The 17,437-nt window shown below is 45.7% G+C and overlaps 1 protein-coding gene across 5 annotated transcripts; it reads right to left on the reverse strand.

The window, feature by feature from the left end:
- Positions 1–745: 745 nt before the first annotated feature.
- Positions 746–17,382, reverse strand: ZCCHC17 (zinc finger CCHC-type containing 17). Of its 5 annotated transcripts, none has more exons than XM_037380262.1 (8): positions 17,275–17,382; positions 16,769–16,915; positions 16,311–16,368; positions 14,707–14,807; positions 12,754–12,845; positions 11,864–11,964; positions 10,448–10,596; positions 746–1,574 (listed from the first exon to the last, which is right to left on the reverse strand). In XM_037380262.1, exons 2-8 carry the CDS (start codon positions 16,808–16,810, stop codon positions 1,413–1,415), a joined length of 705 nt encoding a protein of 234 aa, XP_037236159.1. In that variant the 5' UTR covers positions 16,811–16,915; positions 17,275–17,382; the 3' UTR covers positions 746–1,412. The 5 variants fall into 5 exon arrangements, with proteins under 5 accessions (XP_037236159.1, XP_037236160.1, XP_037236158.1 ...); XM_037380263.1 differs by lacking the exon at positions 17,275–17,382 and adding an exon at positions 17,114–17,252; XM_037380261.1 differs by lacking the exon at positions 17,275–17,382 and adding an exon at positions 17,062–17,252.
- Positions 17,383–17,437: the final 55 nt, after the last annotated feature.

Consider the following 17,437-nt stretch of genomic DNA (forward strand, 5'->3'; position numbering starts at 1 on the left):
TAGTTTACCCACACTGCAGCTCTGCCATCAATCATCCACGATCCAACCAGGCACGCTCCATCCCAGCGAGAGCGATCTTTCCGCCACCAGTGCAGGCGGGCACTTGCTGCCAAAGCATCAGCTGATGGTGCATGCCAGCAGCAGCCGAGCCAGGAGTCAAGGTCACAAGCACTTCATGCCTGCGTCTGGAAAGGGAACTGGCCCAAGCGGGGGGGATTCAGCCATGGGCAACTGGGGCAAGAAACGCTGGAAAGGGCAAAACACAGGGAGAAAGGGCAGGCTGCCTCCAGCAACACCAAGCCCTCCTCCTGCTACATCAGCAAGGCAATCGCCAGCCCCACCCTCCCTTCCCAGCAGAGCCAGAGGTAAGAGGAGTGACCCGGCTCCCCCCATTCTGTTCAGCACATCTGCCCTGGCAGCAACGGTGCTGCTTGCAGCAAGACTTCCTCTGCGGTCACTGTAGCCCAGAGCAACCATAGACTGTGCAGGACAGCCCAGCCCTCTGCCATCCCTTCCCCCCTGACCTTCAGCTCCAGTTACAAGATTTATGCTCCAGCTGCTCCTCAACAGAAGGCACCAGGCTTCTCATGGGAGTCACCTCATCACACACCCCCTTTCCCCACCCTGGGGAACCTCTGAAAGCAGCCAGGACAGGTCTCATCCACTCCCACACAGCTAGCCCTATTTTTTCACTGCCCAAGATGAAGCATGGAGCATACAAATGAAAAGACTCAGTACAAAGTACAACTGGAGATTGGAGAGATTTATTTTCCATCACTTACCAAGGCAGCAAACAACCACAGTTAATGTTTACTTAAAATATCCCCACTCACCCATTCGCTTCTCACTCTTCCACTCCCAATGTTTGCAGACAAAACGAGTGAGGCTGGGGGAAGGCCTGCAGGCCAAAGTCAAGCAGCTCCACGCCATTACCAGCTGGGAGGATGTAGCCCCATCACAGAGCCCAGCAACAGCCACCCCTGTCCCTCAGGGTGGTGTGAGGAGAGGCAGGAAGAGCACGGCTGTGCCACTCCAACTTTTACAGGCCACTGGATAGGAGCTGATGTCATGCAGGCTTGGTGCAGCTGGCCGCGCTGTCCAGGGGAGCTGCCGAGTGCTGGCAGCCTACCCAGCGAAACATGAGGCTACAGGATGGGAGAGGTGCCGACAAAGGGGTGTAATTAGCTTATTTTGGCAGGAGTGCCTACTGATGGGAGAAAACAGCAACCTGCCCCTAAGGTAACAGAGAACAACCTGCATCAAAGTCAACACCTGTGACACTGCACACCAAGCATTACTTTTAGAAAGAAACTCCTGGTCCCTGAAGCAAGGGGTGCGCTGAGTCAGTTGTGCTGGCTCCTCGTGGTGTGCACCAGGGACTTGCCATTCCAGCACCCCACCTGCCTGCCCACTCAATCCCAGGGCTCCTTCTTGTGCTTCTTTTTCTTCTTCTTCTGAGCCTTGCTGGGCTTCCCAGAATGCTTGCTCCTCTTGCTGGCTGGCTGAGCCCCATCGCTGTCTGAGTCTGACTCAGAGAACTGCTTATTCTTGTGCTTCTTTTTCTTCTTCTTCTCCTAGAAAATGAAAGAAAACAAATAAAAAGCCTTGCATGTGGGAAAACTGTCAGTTGTGCTCACCAGGGCACTGAGACACTTTCTGTTCCAAATGCCTTATAAGCTACGACTGGGTGAGCCTGTTCCTACCCGGAAAGTGCATGCAGCTTCTGCCCCAGTGAACCAGGATTTTACACTGCTGGTCCACAGCTGCACTGGGGAGGATATGGCAGCTATCAGTGCAGAGAGGGTGCATCAAAATGTAAATCCAAGCCTGAAAACTGTTAGTCAAACCCCACAAGAATAGCATTCCTGCCATCATTCCATGGTCAGAGTGTGGAGCACACACTCCATTATTTAAGGCTATTCTTTATTAATAGAGGTTGGCAGGATGAAGTCTTTTTGCCAACAAAATGAGTTTCTAGAAGAGCCAGCTGGACACTAGCACCATCATCAGCCCACAGAGTGCCAGGAACTGAGTGCTGATGCTCTGGAGCACTCATGACAACACGCCCTTCCCCTTGCAGGAAAGCCCAGGCTCAAGAAATGCCAGTCAGAGCCCTCCTTGGAGGGGAGCCAGCATGAGGAAAGCACCCTTTTGCAAGCAGCAGCTCTTTGCACAATTTCCAAGCCAACTGCACAGCCTCCAGCTCTTGCAGCTTCCCACCCTCTCCCCCCCCCCCAGCACAGGCAGAGCTTGGGGCAGCACTGAGCCCCCTGGGGCTGTGTTTCTGCAAAGCCCTGAAGCAGAAGCTACACAGAGCTCAAGACCTGACATTTAGATGCAGAATAAGAACAGCTGGTGCTGGAATAAAGCTCATGAGGAACTTCGAAATGGATCTAAACCCTCAATTTTGAGGCATCTGACTAACTACCAAGCACAGATTACTCTGGGATCAGTACCACAGTACACCTTCCACTGGAATCACATCAGGCAGAACATCCCAAAGCAGATAAAGACTATTTAATATACAAATTGCTGTACTGTATCATATTTAATTAGGGAACAGTACTGGGGAGAGGATCTGATCCGCCTGTGCTGGCAGCGCACAGCCCAGCTGCTAGCCCTGCTCTGCCTGCTGCAGCAAGGAGTAGGAGGAGAGGTGCTGACCACAGCTCTCAGGAGCCAGCCGTGCCCCCCGAGTGCCAGGGCAGCCCAAGGGCTCCAGCCAGAGGCAAGCTGGGCAGCCAGCATCAGCCCCAGTGGTCTCAGTGCCAGCAGCCAAGTGGCTGCAAAGGCATCAGCTGGCATGGTCAGCTTTTGTGTACAAATAAACAAACATCCCAAATCTGACCCCAGCTCAACACAACTTTCTCATGCCCCAAATACACAGAAAATTACTGTGTAGAGCAACTCTCAGAACAAGATCGAAGATTTTTTTCTCAAGTGGAAGATGCTTTGAAAAAGAAATTATTGTCCTGTAAAAAAATGAGGTGTTTTCTCTAGCACCCTTTGGTTCTGAAAAATAAGAGAAAGCAGCATGCAAGTGAGTGGGCCCCTAAAATAATCTTAGTATTTTGCATATGCTTAACTAAGGCTCCAGCTTTCACTCAAGGCACAACACTGGCCTTCAACAGGGACCCACCAACCTATTTATTGCATGGTCACATCAACATCAGAGAGAGACCTTCCTCTGCAATGGCCATCATGATTTTTCATTCTATTCAAGAACAAAGAGAGGACATGGGGGAAGAAGCAAAAGATTTCATGGAGTGGAGATGGCTCAGCAAGGCAACCCAAGCCCGTGCAATTGCCTGCAACAGACTTGGACAACACCAGCAAGGAATGCAACTCAGCAGCTGCTCTAAGCCATTTTTTAAGCATGTGCACTTAAAGCGAGCTACACCTTCTTGAGTGATCCACAGGTGCTCACTGCTCTGCAAGTGGTGCACCTATAAGATGGGCACAGTCTTCCCCAGACTTGCTGCAAACCAGCACCCTATTCTCTTCCATAATTTAGCTGTGCAGCCAGGTGCCAGTGATACTCATACTACTGCTACCTGTACTGGATGAGTTTTTTTCATCCTGCAGTCATAGCCTAGCCCCTTTTCGTCTACAACTACTTCCATCTTTACTGGACATATCTCCTTTAGACTAGTGTCGATCTGGGTTTGTAAAAACATGCCCTGCAGCTGAAATGGCACAGCAGCATTGCAGCTGGAGGTCAAAGCAAGCTCTCAAAGCACAGTATGAGCAAGGAACCATGGCACAGCCTTCCATGCTGACCACCACCTCTGGAGGGCTGAGCTCTCTGCTAGCAGCAGTAACGAGTCTGCTGAGCCTGTGCCAACCGGTGGAAGAAGCCCAGGGCACTGACTTAAAGACATCACTAGACCTGGAAAAGGAGTCTTGCTAAGCCAGACTAAAAGCTCTGTTTCCCACCACCACCTCCAATTGAAAGAGGCTGAATGACTGCTTGTTCAGAGCATGGCTGTGCACAGGCTTTAGGGAGCAGCACAATGGGTGACAGCAGTCAAATGACAGTCCCAAATATTACACACACACACACACACGTGTTCTACATTCCACTCTGGACAGAAATGTAATGGGAGATGCCCGGAGCCCGCAAGCCAACAGCTCTGCTTGCTTTCCTTGCCAAGAGTGTCCCAAATGACCTCAAGGCCACCTCTGGGCTTGCAGAGAGTTTTACTGGGAGAGGTTTGCTCTAAGTCACCCCTGCCTTGGCAGGGCTGTTAGTGCTATGCACTCATTTCATGAGGAAGCAGCAGCAAGCTCAAGGGCACAGTTATGCCAGTCACAGGACTACAGGCAGGATGAGTCCTTGGGGAGGCTGCCCTCCTTGGCCAGCTGCTGCAGACATCCACAGCCACCCTAAGAAGCCAAGTCAAGAGAGAAAAAAATGAATGCATGACTGATTAAAGGAACGGAGGCAATCAGCCACGACCACATGAGATACCTGCACAGAACCAAAATGATTGGTGTGGGCAAATATTTCCACCTGCCCCAACACAATCAGGCACAGCACAGGGCTGGCCATGGCAGTTAAAGGTCTGAACCCAGAGCTGACACCAGTGTGAGATACTACCTCCTTCCTTGGGCACCCGCAGGTGTTGCCTTAGGTCTGTTACACACCCACCCCACCCTGGCTGGCAATGGATTGGAAAGCATCCATGTAAATAAAACTTGTTTCACACAAAGAAGGAAGCCTGAGACACAGCAGCATGTGCCACATTCATCCAGAGGACTCCAAGCTAAGAAACCAGCACTCACCCATCCAAAACAAAAGCTAGAAGCAGCTGCTAAGCACAGCATGAAAAATGATGCAAAAAGTGGGGGGAAAAACCCCAACCCTGCAGTAATTTACTTTTACATCCCAACTCTGCATCATCTGCTGTAGTCTTGGAGGTGCGCATGTAGCTCACCAAGGCAGGTGGAGCAGGTTGAAGCCAAGCCCATGCTCTGTTTATATATGCATTTACAGCAAGGGCTGCTGGTAGCCCTCTAGTGCTATGCACAATCTCCCCTTGAAGGGCAAATTGTTTTAAAATTGGGGAAAAAGGAGCGTCCCAATGGTGAGAGCATGGAGAAGGCTGGGTTCCCCACAAGACATTTCTTCCATTAGCTTCGGCCATTTCCAGACAAGTGCTGTTTCTATGTGACGATTAATATAATAGCTTATGGGAAGACAAGCTGAGTCTGTCTACATTTCATTTAAAACCAACATATTCTCCCATGAGAGTGGGGACACAAAAGGCCCAGCTAAAGACATCAATTTAGCATGGACTGTGTGTCATGACTGGACCACATACAGGCTATCAATTAGGGACAACAAGTGAAGGGAGCTAGTAGCTTGTTTAATGCAAAACAGAACAACTCTTTGGGGGAGGTGGAAGAGCAAAGTCAACACATGGCTTGGGGCTGAACATCAAGCAAAGAGTCATTTGGGACTCCAGGAGAGAGCAAAGAACTGAGTTCACTCCACACCTAGCAGACCCTTGGCAAGTGTATTTATTTTTAACTCCACAACAGCACTATGATCACAGATGTCACCCAAAATTTAAGTGTCTACATTTTTCTGTAGGACAATACCAGACTCCCTACAAAGTCTCCTATACACAGATCAAGGCCAAAAGCAAATCATAATCTTTAGAAGAAGAGGATGGTAAAGAGTTAAATCTTCTAGAGAAAGGGATGCAGGAAGGAAAATTTTCTCAAGCTTTTCCAGCCTGTGAACATGGTGAGAAAACTTGACCAGACCTTAACAACTAATAGTCATTCCAGAGCTTGGGAAAGTTCCTCAGCATGTGAAGGCTGAAGACAGAACAGGATGTCACACACGTTCCTTCAAGATTACAGGGGAAATAAAAGTACACACATGGCCACTGTGCTGGCTGAAAAACACCCACAAACCCTTGGTCTCCCCTTTTGGGGGGCTTCTAATAGCCAAACTGCTCACATCAACACAGAAGAATACTCTCAGTGCAGTAATGCAAGCACCACAGCATGTAAGCACACACTGGACTGCAAAGACTGCAGGGAGCAAGCCAGCAACAGAAGAGCTAAACATCTTCTGTAGCAGGAGGCAGTGCTGCTGTGAAATCATTCTACACAAGGCAGCATCCTTCTATTGGACCACAGATTTCTTTAAACTCCATTAGCCCAGTACTGGGAGACACACACTCTGCTGCTTACCAGCCAATTCACCACTGAGAAAGAAGCAGTGTTTCTCTAGTTTACTCAAAGAGGGCAGCATCAAAGCAAAGGCCAGACTTCTGCCTCTAGCAACAACAGCAAAGCCCTGCCACACCCTGAGCTGCAAACTGGTCTCCAGAGCTGATGGATGAGGCTCAGCTCTCGGGCACACCCAGGCACTCCCCCAGAACTGCAAACACTGCATTTAAGTAAACATTTTGAGTGGATGTTGCCCAAGCAGACCCTCAGTGTAAAGATGCAGAGAGAGCCAACAAGTATGAGAAGATGCACGTTACAGTTCCTTGCACGTCCCATCCAATTAATGTAATGATTACAATTCTACCAAAACAGAACAAGCTTGTTTCAAAATCTCTCCTCTACAAAAACCTGTGTTGGGAGCTGGCATGCAGAAGCAACAGGCAGGTGTAGAGCCCAACAGTGCTGGTTTTCCTACTGCTCTAGTTTTATTTTTTTATTTTTAAAAAGCTGGCACTAAATGGTGATCATCTTGACACACTAGGCTCTCTCCTGCCCTTTGTAAGGAAAGTTGCTCCAGATCATGCTTGAAGAATGTTACAGAAGTTCATTCCTTCTAAAGGTATTTGATTTTCAGGTAAGAGCAGAGTGTCCAGAACCCTCCAAGAAGTTTAAATATTTTTTGCCAGATCTTTTTGTGGAGTTATGGCCTCATTTGGAGATTTATGTCTGTTCTTGTGAAAAGGAATGGACTTCCAGATATGTGTCTTTCTGCATCTCCAGAGAGGTGCCAGTAGTCCTTCTACAGGGGCTGTATTCTTAAAAAGCAAAATTCCATCAGTTTAATTCCAAACAAGATGCATTACATAAATTTAAAGGCATTATTGCATCCCTTGTTTGAGGACCAGTCAGAATTAATCTGATGAGAAAAATCCAGTCTGTGGCCATTAAATAAATACAGCAAAGTTCAGAAGAGCACAGATTAATGACAGTAAGAGAACAGCATAGTGTGTGAAGAGCTGTGCCCTAAGCTAGTAGCATTTGAGAACTAGTAAAACAAGTACCAGCTACAAGTGAGAATGGACTAGGTCTTGATGAGCTACAAGTCACTGAACAAACAACAATTAAGGTGTGGTTTTTACATGAAGAGACATCATCTGCATGCAGACTGTCTGAAAATGTTTTACACTGTGTGAGAAAGCACAACAAAATGCCAAAAAGCTGTCGCATTTAGTATGCGATTCCAATGATTATCGCAAAACTACCCCAGGGATGAGTTAATCAACGTACCAGAGCAGAAGATGGGATGCTTTTGTGGAATTTAAATTAAAGGGGTTACTCCTACAGTCAGAAGTGCAAATCTTCTCTTGAAAGACAGGGAGGAAAGAAGAATCAGAAGGGTTTGTTTCTTCCCAGCACGCCTCCCTCCCACGCAAGCTCAGTGCAGGCCTGCTGCTGCGTTCCCATAGGAGCTCCTTCACCCTTGTGACCCAAAGACTAAAAGTGAAAGGGACACAGCCACATGTCTGCACAGCTGTCAGCAATGTCTGAGATGATCTCTGATACTTCCACACAGTGCTGTGACACAAACATCTCCACTTCTCTCTCAATTCACTTATTTTCTCAAGGATTATGAGACACTGGACAGTAGTCTCATGAAGAGCACTAACAGAGTATGACTTGTGCCCACAGTCATACCAGAAGCCTGAACCAGTACACACCCAAAGCCTACAGCTGTTTCTTAATCCCGTAAATGCTGTGAGGCTCAGGCAGGAGAAAGTGAGGAACCATTGGGAAGGCAAGCCAAGAAAAAAGGGGGTGAGGACCCCAGAGTATCTCTGTAAGGAACAGCATCTCTGGGGAGAGGAAAGAGCACCCAGAAACTGCAAGGATGCATCAGATCAAGGGAACAGAAAACGCTGATCACGAACAACCAAAAATGTTAATACTATTGCTATGACACTAAACAGATGCTTGGTATATAGCAGTTCCCTGTCTACTAATCTAAAAATGTAAGCTCAACATCTATATTACAAGCATTGGATGGGATGGCGTCAGCAAGGCAATACTAGATACATTGTTCTACTTCATGTAAATCCCCCTGGGGCTCCATGCAAGCACATAGTGGCTCTCAGACAAGAGCACAGCAGGCACTCAAGACAATAAAGGGAGCTATTCATTTCAAGGATCCCACATCCTGCCTCTGAAAAGCTCAAAGTTTTATTTTCCAGCACGGGAAAACATGCGAAAATTTCTGATCTCCTCCTTGAGAAGGAAAGGAGATCAAAGGAACCAGCAAGATTTAAAGGAAGGCTGTTGATCCACAGACCTAAAGAAAATTAGTAATAAATTCAGGACAGTGACCCACATATCCTGTAGTCTCAGCAGGGAAAGACTCCACCAGGAATCCCCACCTTGGTGGATGGGCACTGACACAATAATGAGCTATTTGTGCACCTCTTCATGTAATGTTTTCCCAGCAGCATTTAAATAAGTTACATGAGCCTTCACCAGACAAACCATCATCACTGCTAGAGGGAAGAGAACCCAAGGCAGCACAGGTCAGCCCTGCTGAGGTATTACCGATGGCCTGTTCTCACAACGCTCCATGGCAAAAGAGAAGCTCAGTGTCTGGAGTCCAGAGAGGTCAGAATCACTGTTAGCCAGGGATACCACTTGGTTCAATCGCATGCTTCCGAGATCAGAATAGAAAAAAAAGGTTATGTGTATTCTCTATCACAGCATAACGACACTCGGCAGACAAGTCAAAGACATTCTTGACTAACAGCCTATGTAGTGGGAAAGCAAAGCACATCTCAGGATGGAACGAGGCAACAGGATCTACAATCAAGAGATATCCTGTTTCCACTATTGGATCAGCTACCCAGAGTGCTACTGAGCAAACAAGTGCAAATCAGGCATCAAATTAACACAAACTTAATTTCATACTGACTGTAGGGCAGAAACAGGTATACTACAGGGCAGGGGCTGACACAAGGAAATCCACTACACACCTGGCTCTTCTGGTCCAGCGCAGTCACCACCCACAACCCCACAAACAGCTCCAGTTACTCCTCTCTCAAGTAAGAGTATGCTGAAGTGACAGAAACCAGACTATCAGTGAAAAATGTGACTGGAAGCAAGACTTCAGCTACCAGTGTCAGTCACTCTGGACTGGTCTGAGTGTTGCCATCAAAACAGATTCCTCCATTCCCTATTGCCAACATCTGCAGTCTCTCCTACTAGCACCAGTACTGGTTTAACTCCACAGTGAGCCTGGGAGAGCTAAGCCCTCAGAAGTTAGTTCTTGCTATGCAGTGGCTAACACCATCCTTGTCCTCCTCCTGTAAAATCAAAATACACCACCTTTTCTGCCTGTTGCCCCTCTCCAGGGATACAGACAGGACACAGAGCTAGAAAGAAAAAAAAAGAAACAATGAAAGAAAAAAAAAAAAAAAGGCTTTGGAAGTATAATTAAAAGTTGGCCTCCAGTAGTGAAGGGGCTGATGAAACAGTTTATTTAGTAAAGTCTACTACTGGAATACTTGTTGCTGTACAAACAGACTGACCATCAAAGGCTCCTGTTTTGGATTCAGGTCTCCCCTACATTTTACACCAGCATGCTCCAAAGTCAGAGTTCAAACACTGGACGTAAAAGGTCTCTTATCTCTTCACATTTTCACATAGGCACACATTGCTTTAGAGCCTGGAAATGCAGTACACTCCCTGTGCAAACACAGCCAGTGATTTTTCCCTGGCGTATGCAGATAAGCCCAGTTCACATCACACTGGCTGGGTCAGGATACCCACTGCAGCAAGGCAGCAGGGCATTTAGTTCAGATTTAAGAAATGTGTCAGGGCAAGAGAAGTGAGATGGGAGGGGAAACAGGGTTAGTGGCAAGAACCACAGAAATTCAGGAAACTGAAGCAATTCCTAGAGAGCTTCACAAAGACCAGGAAAAAAAAAAAAAAAAGACCATAATCCTCTTCTCATTCTAAGAAATACCTCTTGAGGACTGTGCATTATAGCACAAAAACATCTTAAAGACAGTTTAAGAGAATAAAGGGAGAAAGAATAAGAATTACTAAAAAACTCTGGAGAGGAGATTCCTGTTTTGCTACAAAACCTGCACAAAACTGAGCCACCCTCTCAGCCTAGAACTGGCTACTCATAACCACGTTGCTGTAGTAAATCACAGGTGTTAACTATGCAGAACAAATTATCTGGCTCACTTTTCCAGGCCAGCAGTAGGGCAACTCATACCTTCTTCCTTTTTTTTGAAGAATCATCAGCCAGGCTGGTCTTTTTATCTCTTTCATATCCTGCTGCTGCCACCTCATCTTCCTCTTCTTCTGGAATAAGGCTATATTTGGTACCTCCAGGCTGCACGAAACACTCCTTGGCAAAATGACCTGTAAAATAAGTGTTTGAAGGAACAACCCATCTATTCCCCTCTTTCCACCCCCCTTTTTTTTTTTTTTTTTCAAACTGCATTTCATACACCTGAAGTGCTGCCAATGTTCTTTTTATTACAGTCGAAAAAAGAGAATCTGCACTGCAGATTTTTTTTTTTTGTCCTAGTATTTCAGCTAGTTTAACATGCCCTGATTAAACAAGCTGGACAGCGAACACAGCACAGGTCAGTCTGGGCAGATTAGTCAGGCAAAAACTAAGACACTCTTGTCTGAACAGGGCAATTGGTAGCAACGTCTGTGCAAGGGCTTAAACAGCACAGAAAAGTGTATGGGAACAGGAGTAAAATGGTGGATAGGCATCTGGGAAATCAGACAAAAGCCACACATATAGAGGAAAACAGCTCATTCTGGTTCTACCTTTTCTACTCTGAGGACAAATTTGACCTACTAGCAGTTATAGTGGAAACTGCTGATAGACAACATCTGCCTGCCTGTTATGAGTAGACATCATCATTATAAAGCAGACTGGAATTACACAGAATCCAGCTTAAAGTTTTGGGGGTTCTTTAAAATGGTATAGATGTAGAAAGGCAACTACAGAGAAGTGTAGCATCCCCCTAAAAGAGGCACATAGAAGGAAAATTCAGTTCTTTAAAATGGTATTTTAAAACAATTTTTAAAATGGTATTCTATTTAAAACAGTATTTTTAAAAAGCTACTAAAAAGGAATCACCTAAGTCAACTCCTCGTGCTGAACTAGACAAAACACAAAAATTTCACCAGGTTAAAAAAAACCCCACACAAATGCTTGTTTTCAGCTCTATGACACTGCTCACAAGCTAACACTGTTCCCAACAACTGGTCAGGAAAGTAAATTCCATGGATCATTTTTCCATAACAAAATTATCTGGAGAAGGCCTATGTTTTGTTTCTCAAAATACAGAACTGGAATGAGACCTCAGCTGTAAGACACGTTAACATAAATACTGCAAGAAGGGAACCTGTACTGAACTTGAACTTAGGAAGGTTCTTTACAGGAAGCTCAAAGGGATGCAACTAAGAAACAAACCTTTATAAAAGGAGTTCAGCTATGTCTTTCCTTTTTGTAAGAAGTGATAGAAAATTTAGTTCTCTAAAAGAGACACACTGATTCAATCCTTACAAACAACCATGAGACAGATGTCAACACAATTCTGTCTACAGGTCACTACCTGGTTAGAACAGGCCTACATCATAAGAACAAGGCAGCCTTGCATAAACATACCTTTGCAACCACATTTCTTGCACACAGTGTTCAAGACAGCTTCAAGCGTGATCTTCTGACTAGTGTAGTCTCTGAATGTGCGTTTTTTCCTCTCATCCTGACTGGAAAGAGGACAGTTCCATTTTCAATCCATTCTCATCTTTAACCCTGTATATTTACATGGAGACAACCTAAACACAAGTTTTTTCAAACGTTGCTCTGAAAGTACCAAGTAGTGAGCTACACCAAAGAACGGAGCTGACCAACGGCTCATTAGAATAAACCACACTTACCAGCATATCACCTGTCATCTTTTACTTTTGAGATTAGCTGAGCACCCTCTAGACAAAGTAGACAAATTCAGGGAGCTGCAGTTATGTCTTTTATACTAAGATCTGTATTGTCTATGTGAATGCAGAGACACATATATGTATTTGCCCAGTGTGAAAATAAAGCAATTTTATTTGACCTGCAAGAGAAATTGCAAAAACCCCAAAAGGTAGAGAAAGAAGCTCTGAAACATCCAAGCAATGAAGATTTGATTTTTTTAGCACATGCAAGAGAAATGCCCAGCTGGAACAAACAGTCCTTCCAGCACAAGCGCACAGTGGTCCCAACACAGGAATGAAAATCCTGCCACGGTGTGAAGGGCTGAGGCTCACTGCAGCCTCCTGCAGCTCCTGCCTGCCTCTAGGCAGCATAACTCAGGTAGTGCCTTCAGCCAGCCCTCCAGTCTGCCAGTGCATTGCCAGGAGGCTCGGGAAGAGCCCACCTCACCCTCCAAAGCCAGGGGGGGGACAGGACAGGACAGGACCTAGAGAATAACTGTGGCAGGAAAGCCAGAGCACAAGGCAGGGAGGGGCAGGCAGTAGCAACCTGTCTGTTACATTGTGCTCAGCAGATTTACCTACTCAAGGGAAACATTGTTTGGATCCAGGTCTTTTCCTGTCCCTTGGTTAACTACCTTCATGGAGAGGGAAAGCTTCAGTTTGTCATCTTTCATCTGAAAGAGAAACACATGGAATAAGAAAAACAAATAACAATATGCTATGCTTGGAGGCCTATAGAGAAGGAAGGAAATTGTTGGTTAGCAAAGAACAGCACCACAAAGTATACTACATGAAAGTGATTTTGTTCTATTATTTTGTAGCTGCATTTAGAGTACTCTAGCTAATAAACCAGCTTCTCTTCAGCAGCTATCTCAGTAACAAGACAAGGGCAAACTGTAGACCCGTTCAGATTAATGTTCTGCTTTCAATATGCCCAAACCCAAGAGCTGTAGGAGAAAGTGCATGTTTGGAAGCTTTGCTGTAATTTTCAGATCATCCACGCCCAAGACAGTCCCCCCTGGACTTCAGCCGACTTGCATACTGAGAAATAAAACTTTATACCCTTTTTCCTATTTTGATCCTCTCACGAGACTGAAAGTGTTTTAAGTATCTCTGTTAGGGGCTTACTCCTTTTTGAATTCTAGTAAGTCCTTGACTGACGCACTATCACTTCAGAAGAGCAGAAGTTGTATGCTTTGGGGGTGAGGGTTAAGCCTTTCTTACAACTTCCTGCATTTTCATCAATGTTGCTATTGAAGGTATTTCTGTTTTGCCTGTTTATGACAGGGGTCCTCAAACTTTTAAACAGGGGGCCGGCACGCGTATGAAGTGGCAGGAGGTCATCTGCGGCTGCTTGGTTTCCCTCCCACAACCCCCGGCAGGGCGGGAAGGAGGTGTGTGTCTGTAAATACCAGGGGCCGGATTGAGGACCCTGGGGGGCCGTATCCGGCCCGCAGGCTGTAGTTTGAGGACCCCTGGTTTATGACATCCAAGCAGTTCTTTGCAGGCAATCTAACAATTAACTCCTTCACTGTCCACCTCCCCAACATGCTTCTGCACCTTGCCTCTACAGAAGAGGCCAGGAGCCCAACAACTGTGTTCCAGATAAAGAAAACAGTGGCTTAATAAACACTTATACAAACAAAACAAAAATTAAAAAAAAAAAGCACACCACAGAAGGCTAAAAGAATCTGTTAAGTCTTTCATATAGTTTTTCTATACTGTGTAAATAAGACCAAGTTTTGCAACCCATTTCCATTATCTTATAGAAAATTAAGTCCTTGTTTGGTACATCAACCCAATTATCTTATTTCAGAAAAAATGCAAAGAATTTATGGTGAAATCCTGTGCAACTTTGAACTGAATGCTTCCATCCTGATCCCAACAAAATACAGTCAGCTTGCTTTGTTTCCACAGCTCACCAAAGCAAGAGTCTTCAGTTTTTGTTCCAAGTAATCTTTAAATACAGACAATACGCCTGTTGTCACAGCTTGTGCAGAAGGAAAAGCAATGTAGATTGCACAGCAAAGAAAAAGTATATTATTACTTTAAAACAAAAAGCCTCTGTATTTTCTCTTTGAGGTAATTCACTGCCACTGATTCTTTCCTGAAAACAGAGAAAGATAGATACATTGGTTTCTTCTAATATCACACCTGTCTCTCAAAACAATGAGTGAACTGTGTTTTTATCACCTTTTATCTTGGGATACTCTCAAATTGCTCATTTAGCCACTAAATCACACAGTTAAGGTGATACAAGCTGCAAAGAGGTGTGCATGCAGGGGAAGAAAGCCAAGTGTTTTGTTGCTTTTAAACTAGAGGTGCTTATGAAATCCCTTGTTCTGAAGTGCATTGCTCCAAGTCACAGAAGTGACATGCCAAATCTGGACATAAACAGAATTCACCTGTCTGTAAAACAGCACCTGTCAAACCCCAACAAAGCCACAGCACCACACAGCATTTGTGCACAGTTCTCAGTGGTTTTGCTGTACATTTTATCTACACAGCACTAAAAAAACCAAGAATTAACATTACCTCTTTTCTGATAAGCTTCACCCATACTTTGTCTCCAACATCTACTATCTCTGAGGGTTTATCCACACGGCAGGAAGACATGTGAGTCCTATGGACAAGGCCTGGTCATGGTTTTGGAAGAGAACAGAAAAAATAAAGACAAGTCTCCCCTGAATCTGTTTTGTCCTCTAGGACAGCACTCTCCAAAGTGGGGTGGATGCAAGACAATGGTTTGGAGTATGGGAAGAAAATATTTTTGTACCACTAATAAATAAAATATTTTTTTAAAAAAATACTTGTTTCATTTTTAGCTCATTTTTTTTGTTTCTATTTTTGCATGTTTCACGATGTACATAACATGTGCATGCATTTAATTTATAAATAAATAGACATATATTGGGGGATGCTCAAAAATTTTTTTTAGCTAATACGGGTAACTGGTTTTAACTGATCGTGCACTGGGGGTGCACAATCACAAACATTTGTAGACCGCTGCTCTGTGAGAAGTGAACATAATCAGTGGCTCCCCTAAGCAAAACTACACATTTTTTTTTCCTCCAGTACATTACGCAGGTGAGAATCAACTAGTTGCATCAACCAAACATGTAAAAGCTCATCAAGATCTGCTCCAAATTAACTCAGAGAAGCAGGCTGCCAAAGCAATGCCTTTGTGCTCAAAATATCAGGCACCTATACAGAAAACCATAGCACACACAAACACCTCTCCCCTCCTGCCTCTCTTCTGAGGTCATCCCAAGCACGGGAGAATAAAGAGACCATTTCAAGCATGAGCAACACAGTACTTTGCTGCCAAGTCAAAAGCATGAAACGCCAATGCTGCCCTGACCTCCTGTGCCTGCGAGGTCACACAGCCCCAAAATTCTATTTCTAATTTGCATGAATGACATATGGGCTACAGGGTTACACAAGGGAGGATAAATATGGAAACACACTTTACTCTTCAAGCTCACATTTCAGTGCCCGTTCGCATCTCAAAGCAACTTCCCTCCAGCAGCCATGCTTCTGTCCAAAAACTTTTATTAGAACTGGTACTACAGTGACTGGGCGCTTCAGGAGGGGAGCAGAGAAGGGGCTCTTTGTGCGCCTACCAGCATCTGCCAGAACATCCACCATAAGCTGCTGCTTGTGTAAAATGAGTTTGTTTGACTTTGCAGGTTTCCCACCAATCCACAGAGCTTTAAGTCAATTTTTCTGGTTTAATTTTCATTTAAGCTTCATTTCAGTCTTTTTTATTTAACCCATTTATACTTTCCATAAAAGAAATTAAGTTGGGCAAGCCATCTAATTGCAGAAAGTTTCTATAGTTTGTCCAATACCTTAAAGTTACTCTCTAAAATACCCTGAAGTTACCAAAAAAACACACCAAAGTATCCTGAAGTTACCAAAAAGCCTTCTGAGTCTTTTTGGTATTCATGCAAATACACCAATGTATTCTAAGTACTTTCTGAGAACCCCAACCGCTTCCTAATTTAGGAAGAAAAAAAGAGAGCCACCACATTTCAAAGCTTTTTATAATAGTTAGCAAACCTTTACTTCCCAGGACAACTGCTTTGTTCAATCAGATCAACATGACACTGTGTGGGAACAAAATTAGCTGAACAAACCTTGTTTCCTGCAGCCTGGGATTTTTATAAATGCCCCATATTCTGTCACAGTAGCAACCTGCAAAGGAAATTGACACGACACCTAAAGGAAAACCCTTCACAAAACACCCATTTTCAAACCACTGATTACAATACACACAAAAAGTCTACATGGTTCTCCTGCCTTCCTTCAGTTTTAGATTTCAGGGCAAGTTAGACACAGCAGTGCTTGATAACCCTGGGGCAGGTATGGTCAGCCAACCACCCCGTGTTATTCAGATAAGCATCTTATGCATATATATATATGTACATAAACATGCATACATGTAGATGTGTGTATGTGCACTACACAACTGTCAGTTACCCAAACTGCCACTGAACTAAGCAGTGACTAAACCAACAAAATAAAGAAACAGAAAAGCACACCACAGGCTACAACCTAGCCCAGGGTCACAGCCACAGGCAGCAGCCCTACACACCTCTCCCTGGAAGATAGCGTAGAGCTCGGGCAGCGGCTCCATCCCCGCAGACCTGGCGGGCTCCGGGCAAGAAACGCTCCAAGGGCCCCACAGCCAGCAGAATTCACCCCAGGCTACTGCATTCAACACCCCAGCTCAGAGAGATGTCTTGAAAAGAAATATTTAATTAATGCGCGAAAACACCCACGGACAGACCCACTAATTGGCAACAGCGGCTATTTCACCCTGACTCTGGCTACAACCCGGCAGCGACCCCCGAGCGGCCTGCGGTACCCGGCGCTGCGCAGGCTCACCGCAGCTCGGAGGGCCGTGGCTGCGCTGGGCCCCCGCCGGCAGCAACAGTACCAGCCTAGCCGGACTCGGAGAGACGGAACAGCCCCTGCCCAGCGGCCACAGGGAAGCCAGGACCCGTCAGCACCGGGCACGGCACCACCCACCCACCACCATCACTCGCTCCCTCCAACGGCCACCATTTGTGGCCCCGCCACACACACCCCCCCCCCCACCTTGCGCCACTTCTTCACTCCGCCAATCGCCACGCGCAATAATGGCGGGTGACAACCTACAGCCAATCAGCGTTACTCATGTTAGGTGGCGCCCTACCGCCGGCGCCAGCGACCGATCCGCGCGGGGAGCACTCGTCGCCACTGCGCGCCTCGCTTCCGTCAT

The sequence above is a fragment of the Falco rusticolus genome, chromosome 3 (genome assembly GCF_015220075.1).
Source record: "Falco rusticolus isolate bFalRus1 chromosome 3, bFalRus1.pri, whole genome shotgun sequence".
In the NCBI taxonomy this organism is placed as follows: domain Eukaryota; kingdom Metazoa; phylum Chordata; class Aves; order Falconiformes; family Falconidae; genus Falco; species Falco rusticolus.

What these genes read in the sequence shown, in the direction of transcription:
- ZCCHC17 (XM_037380259.1), bottom strand. Translation starts at nt 15,819, where the DNA reads ATGGTGGATGTTCTGGCAGATGCTGGTAGGCGCACAAAGAGCCCCTTC. An exon ending in CCAAACAATGTTTCCCTTGA is followed by an intron (nt 11,965 to 12,753) that starts GTAGGTAAATCT and finishes TCCTCTTTCCAG; the next exon opens with TCAGGATGAGAGGAAAAAAC. An exon ending in CAAGAAATGTGGTTGCAAAG is followed by an intron (nt 10,597 to 11,863) that starts GTATGTTTATGC and finishes CTTATTTTACAG; the next exon opens with GTCATTTTGCCAAGGAGTGT.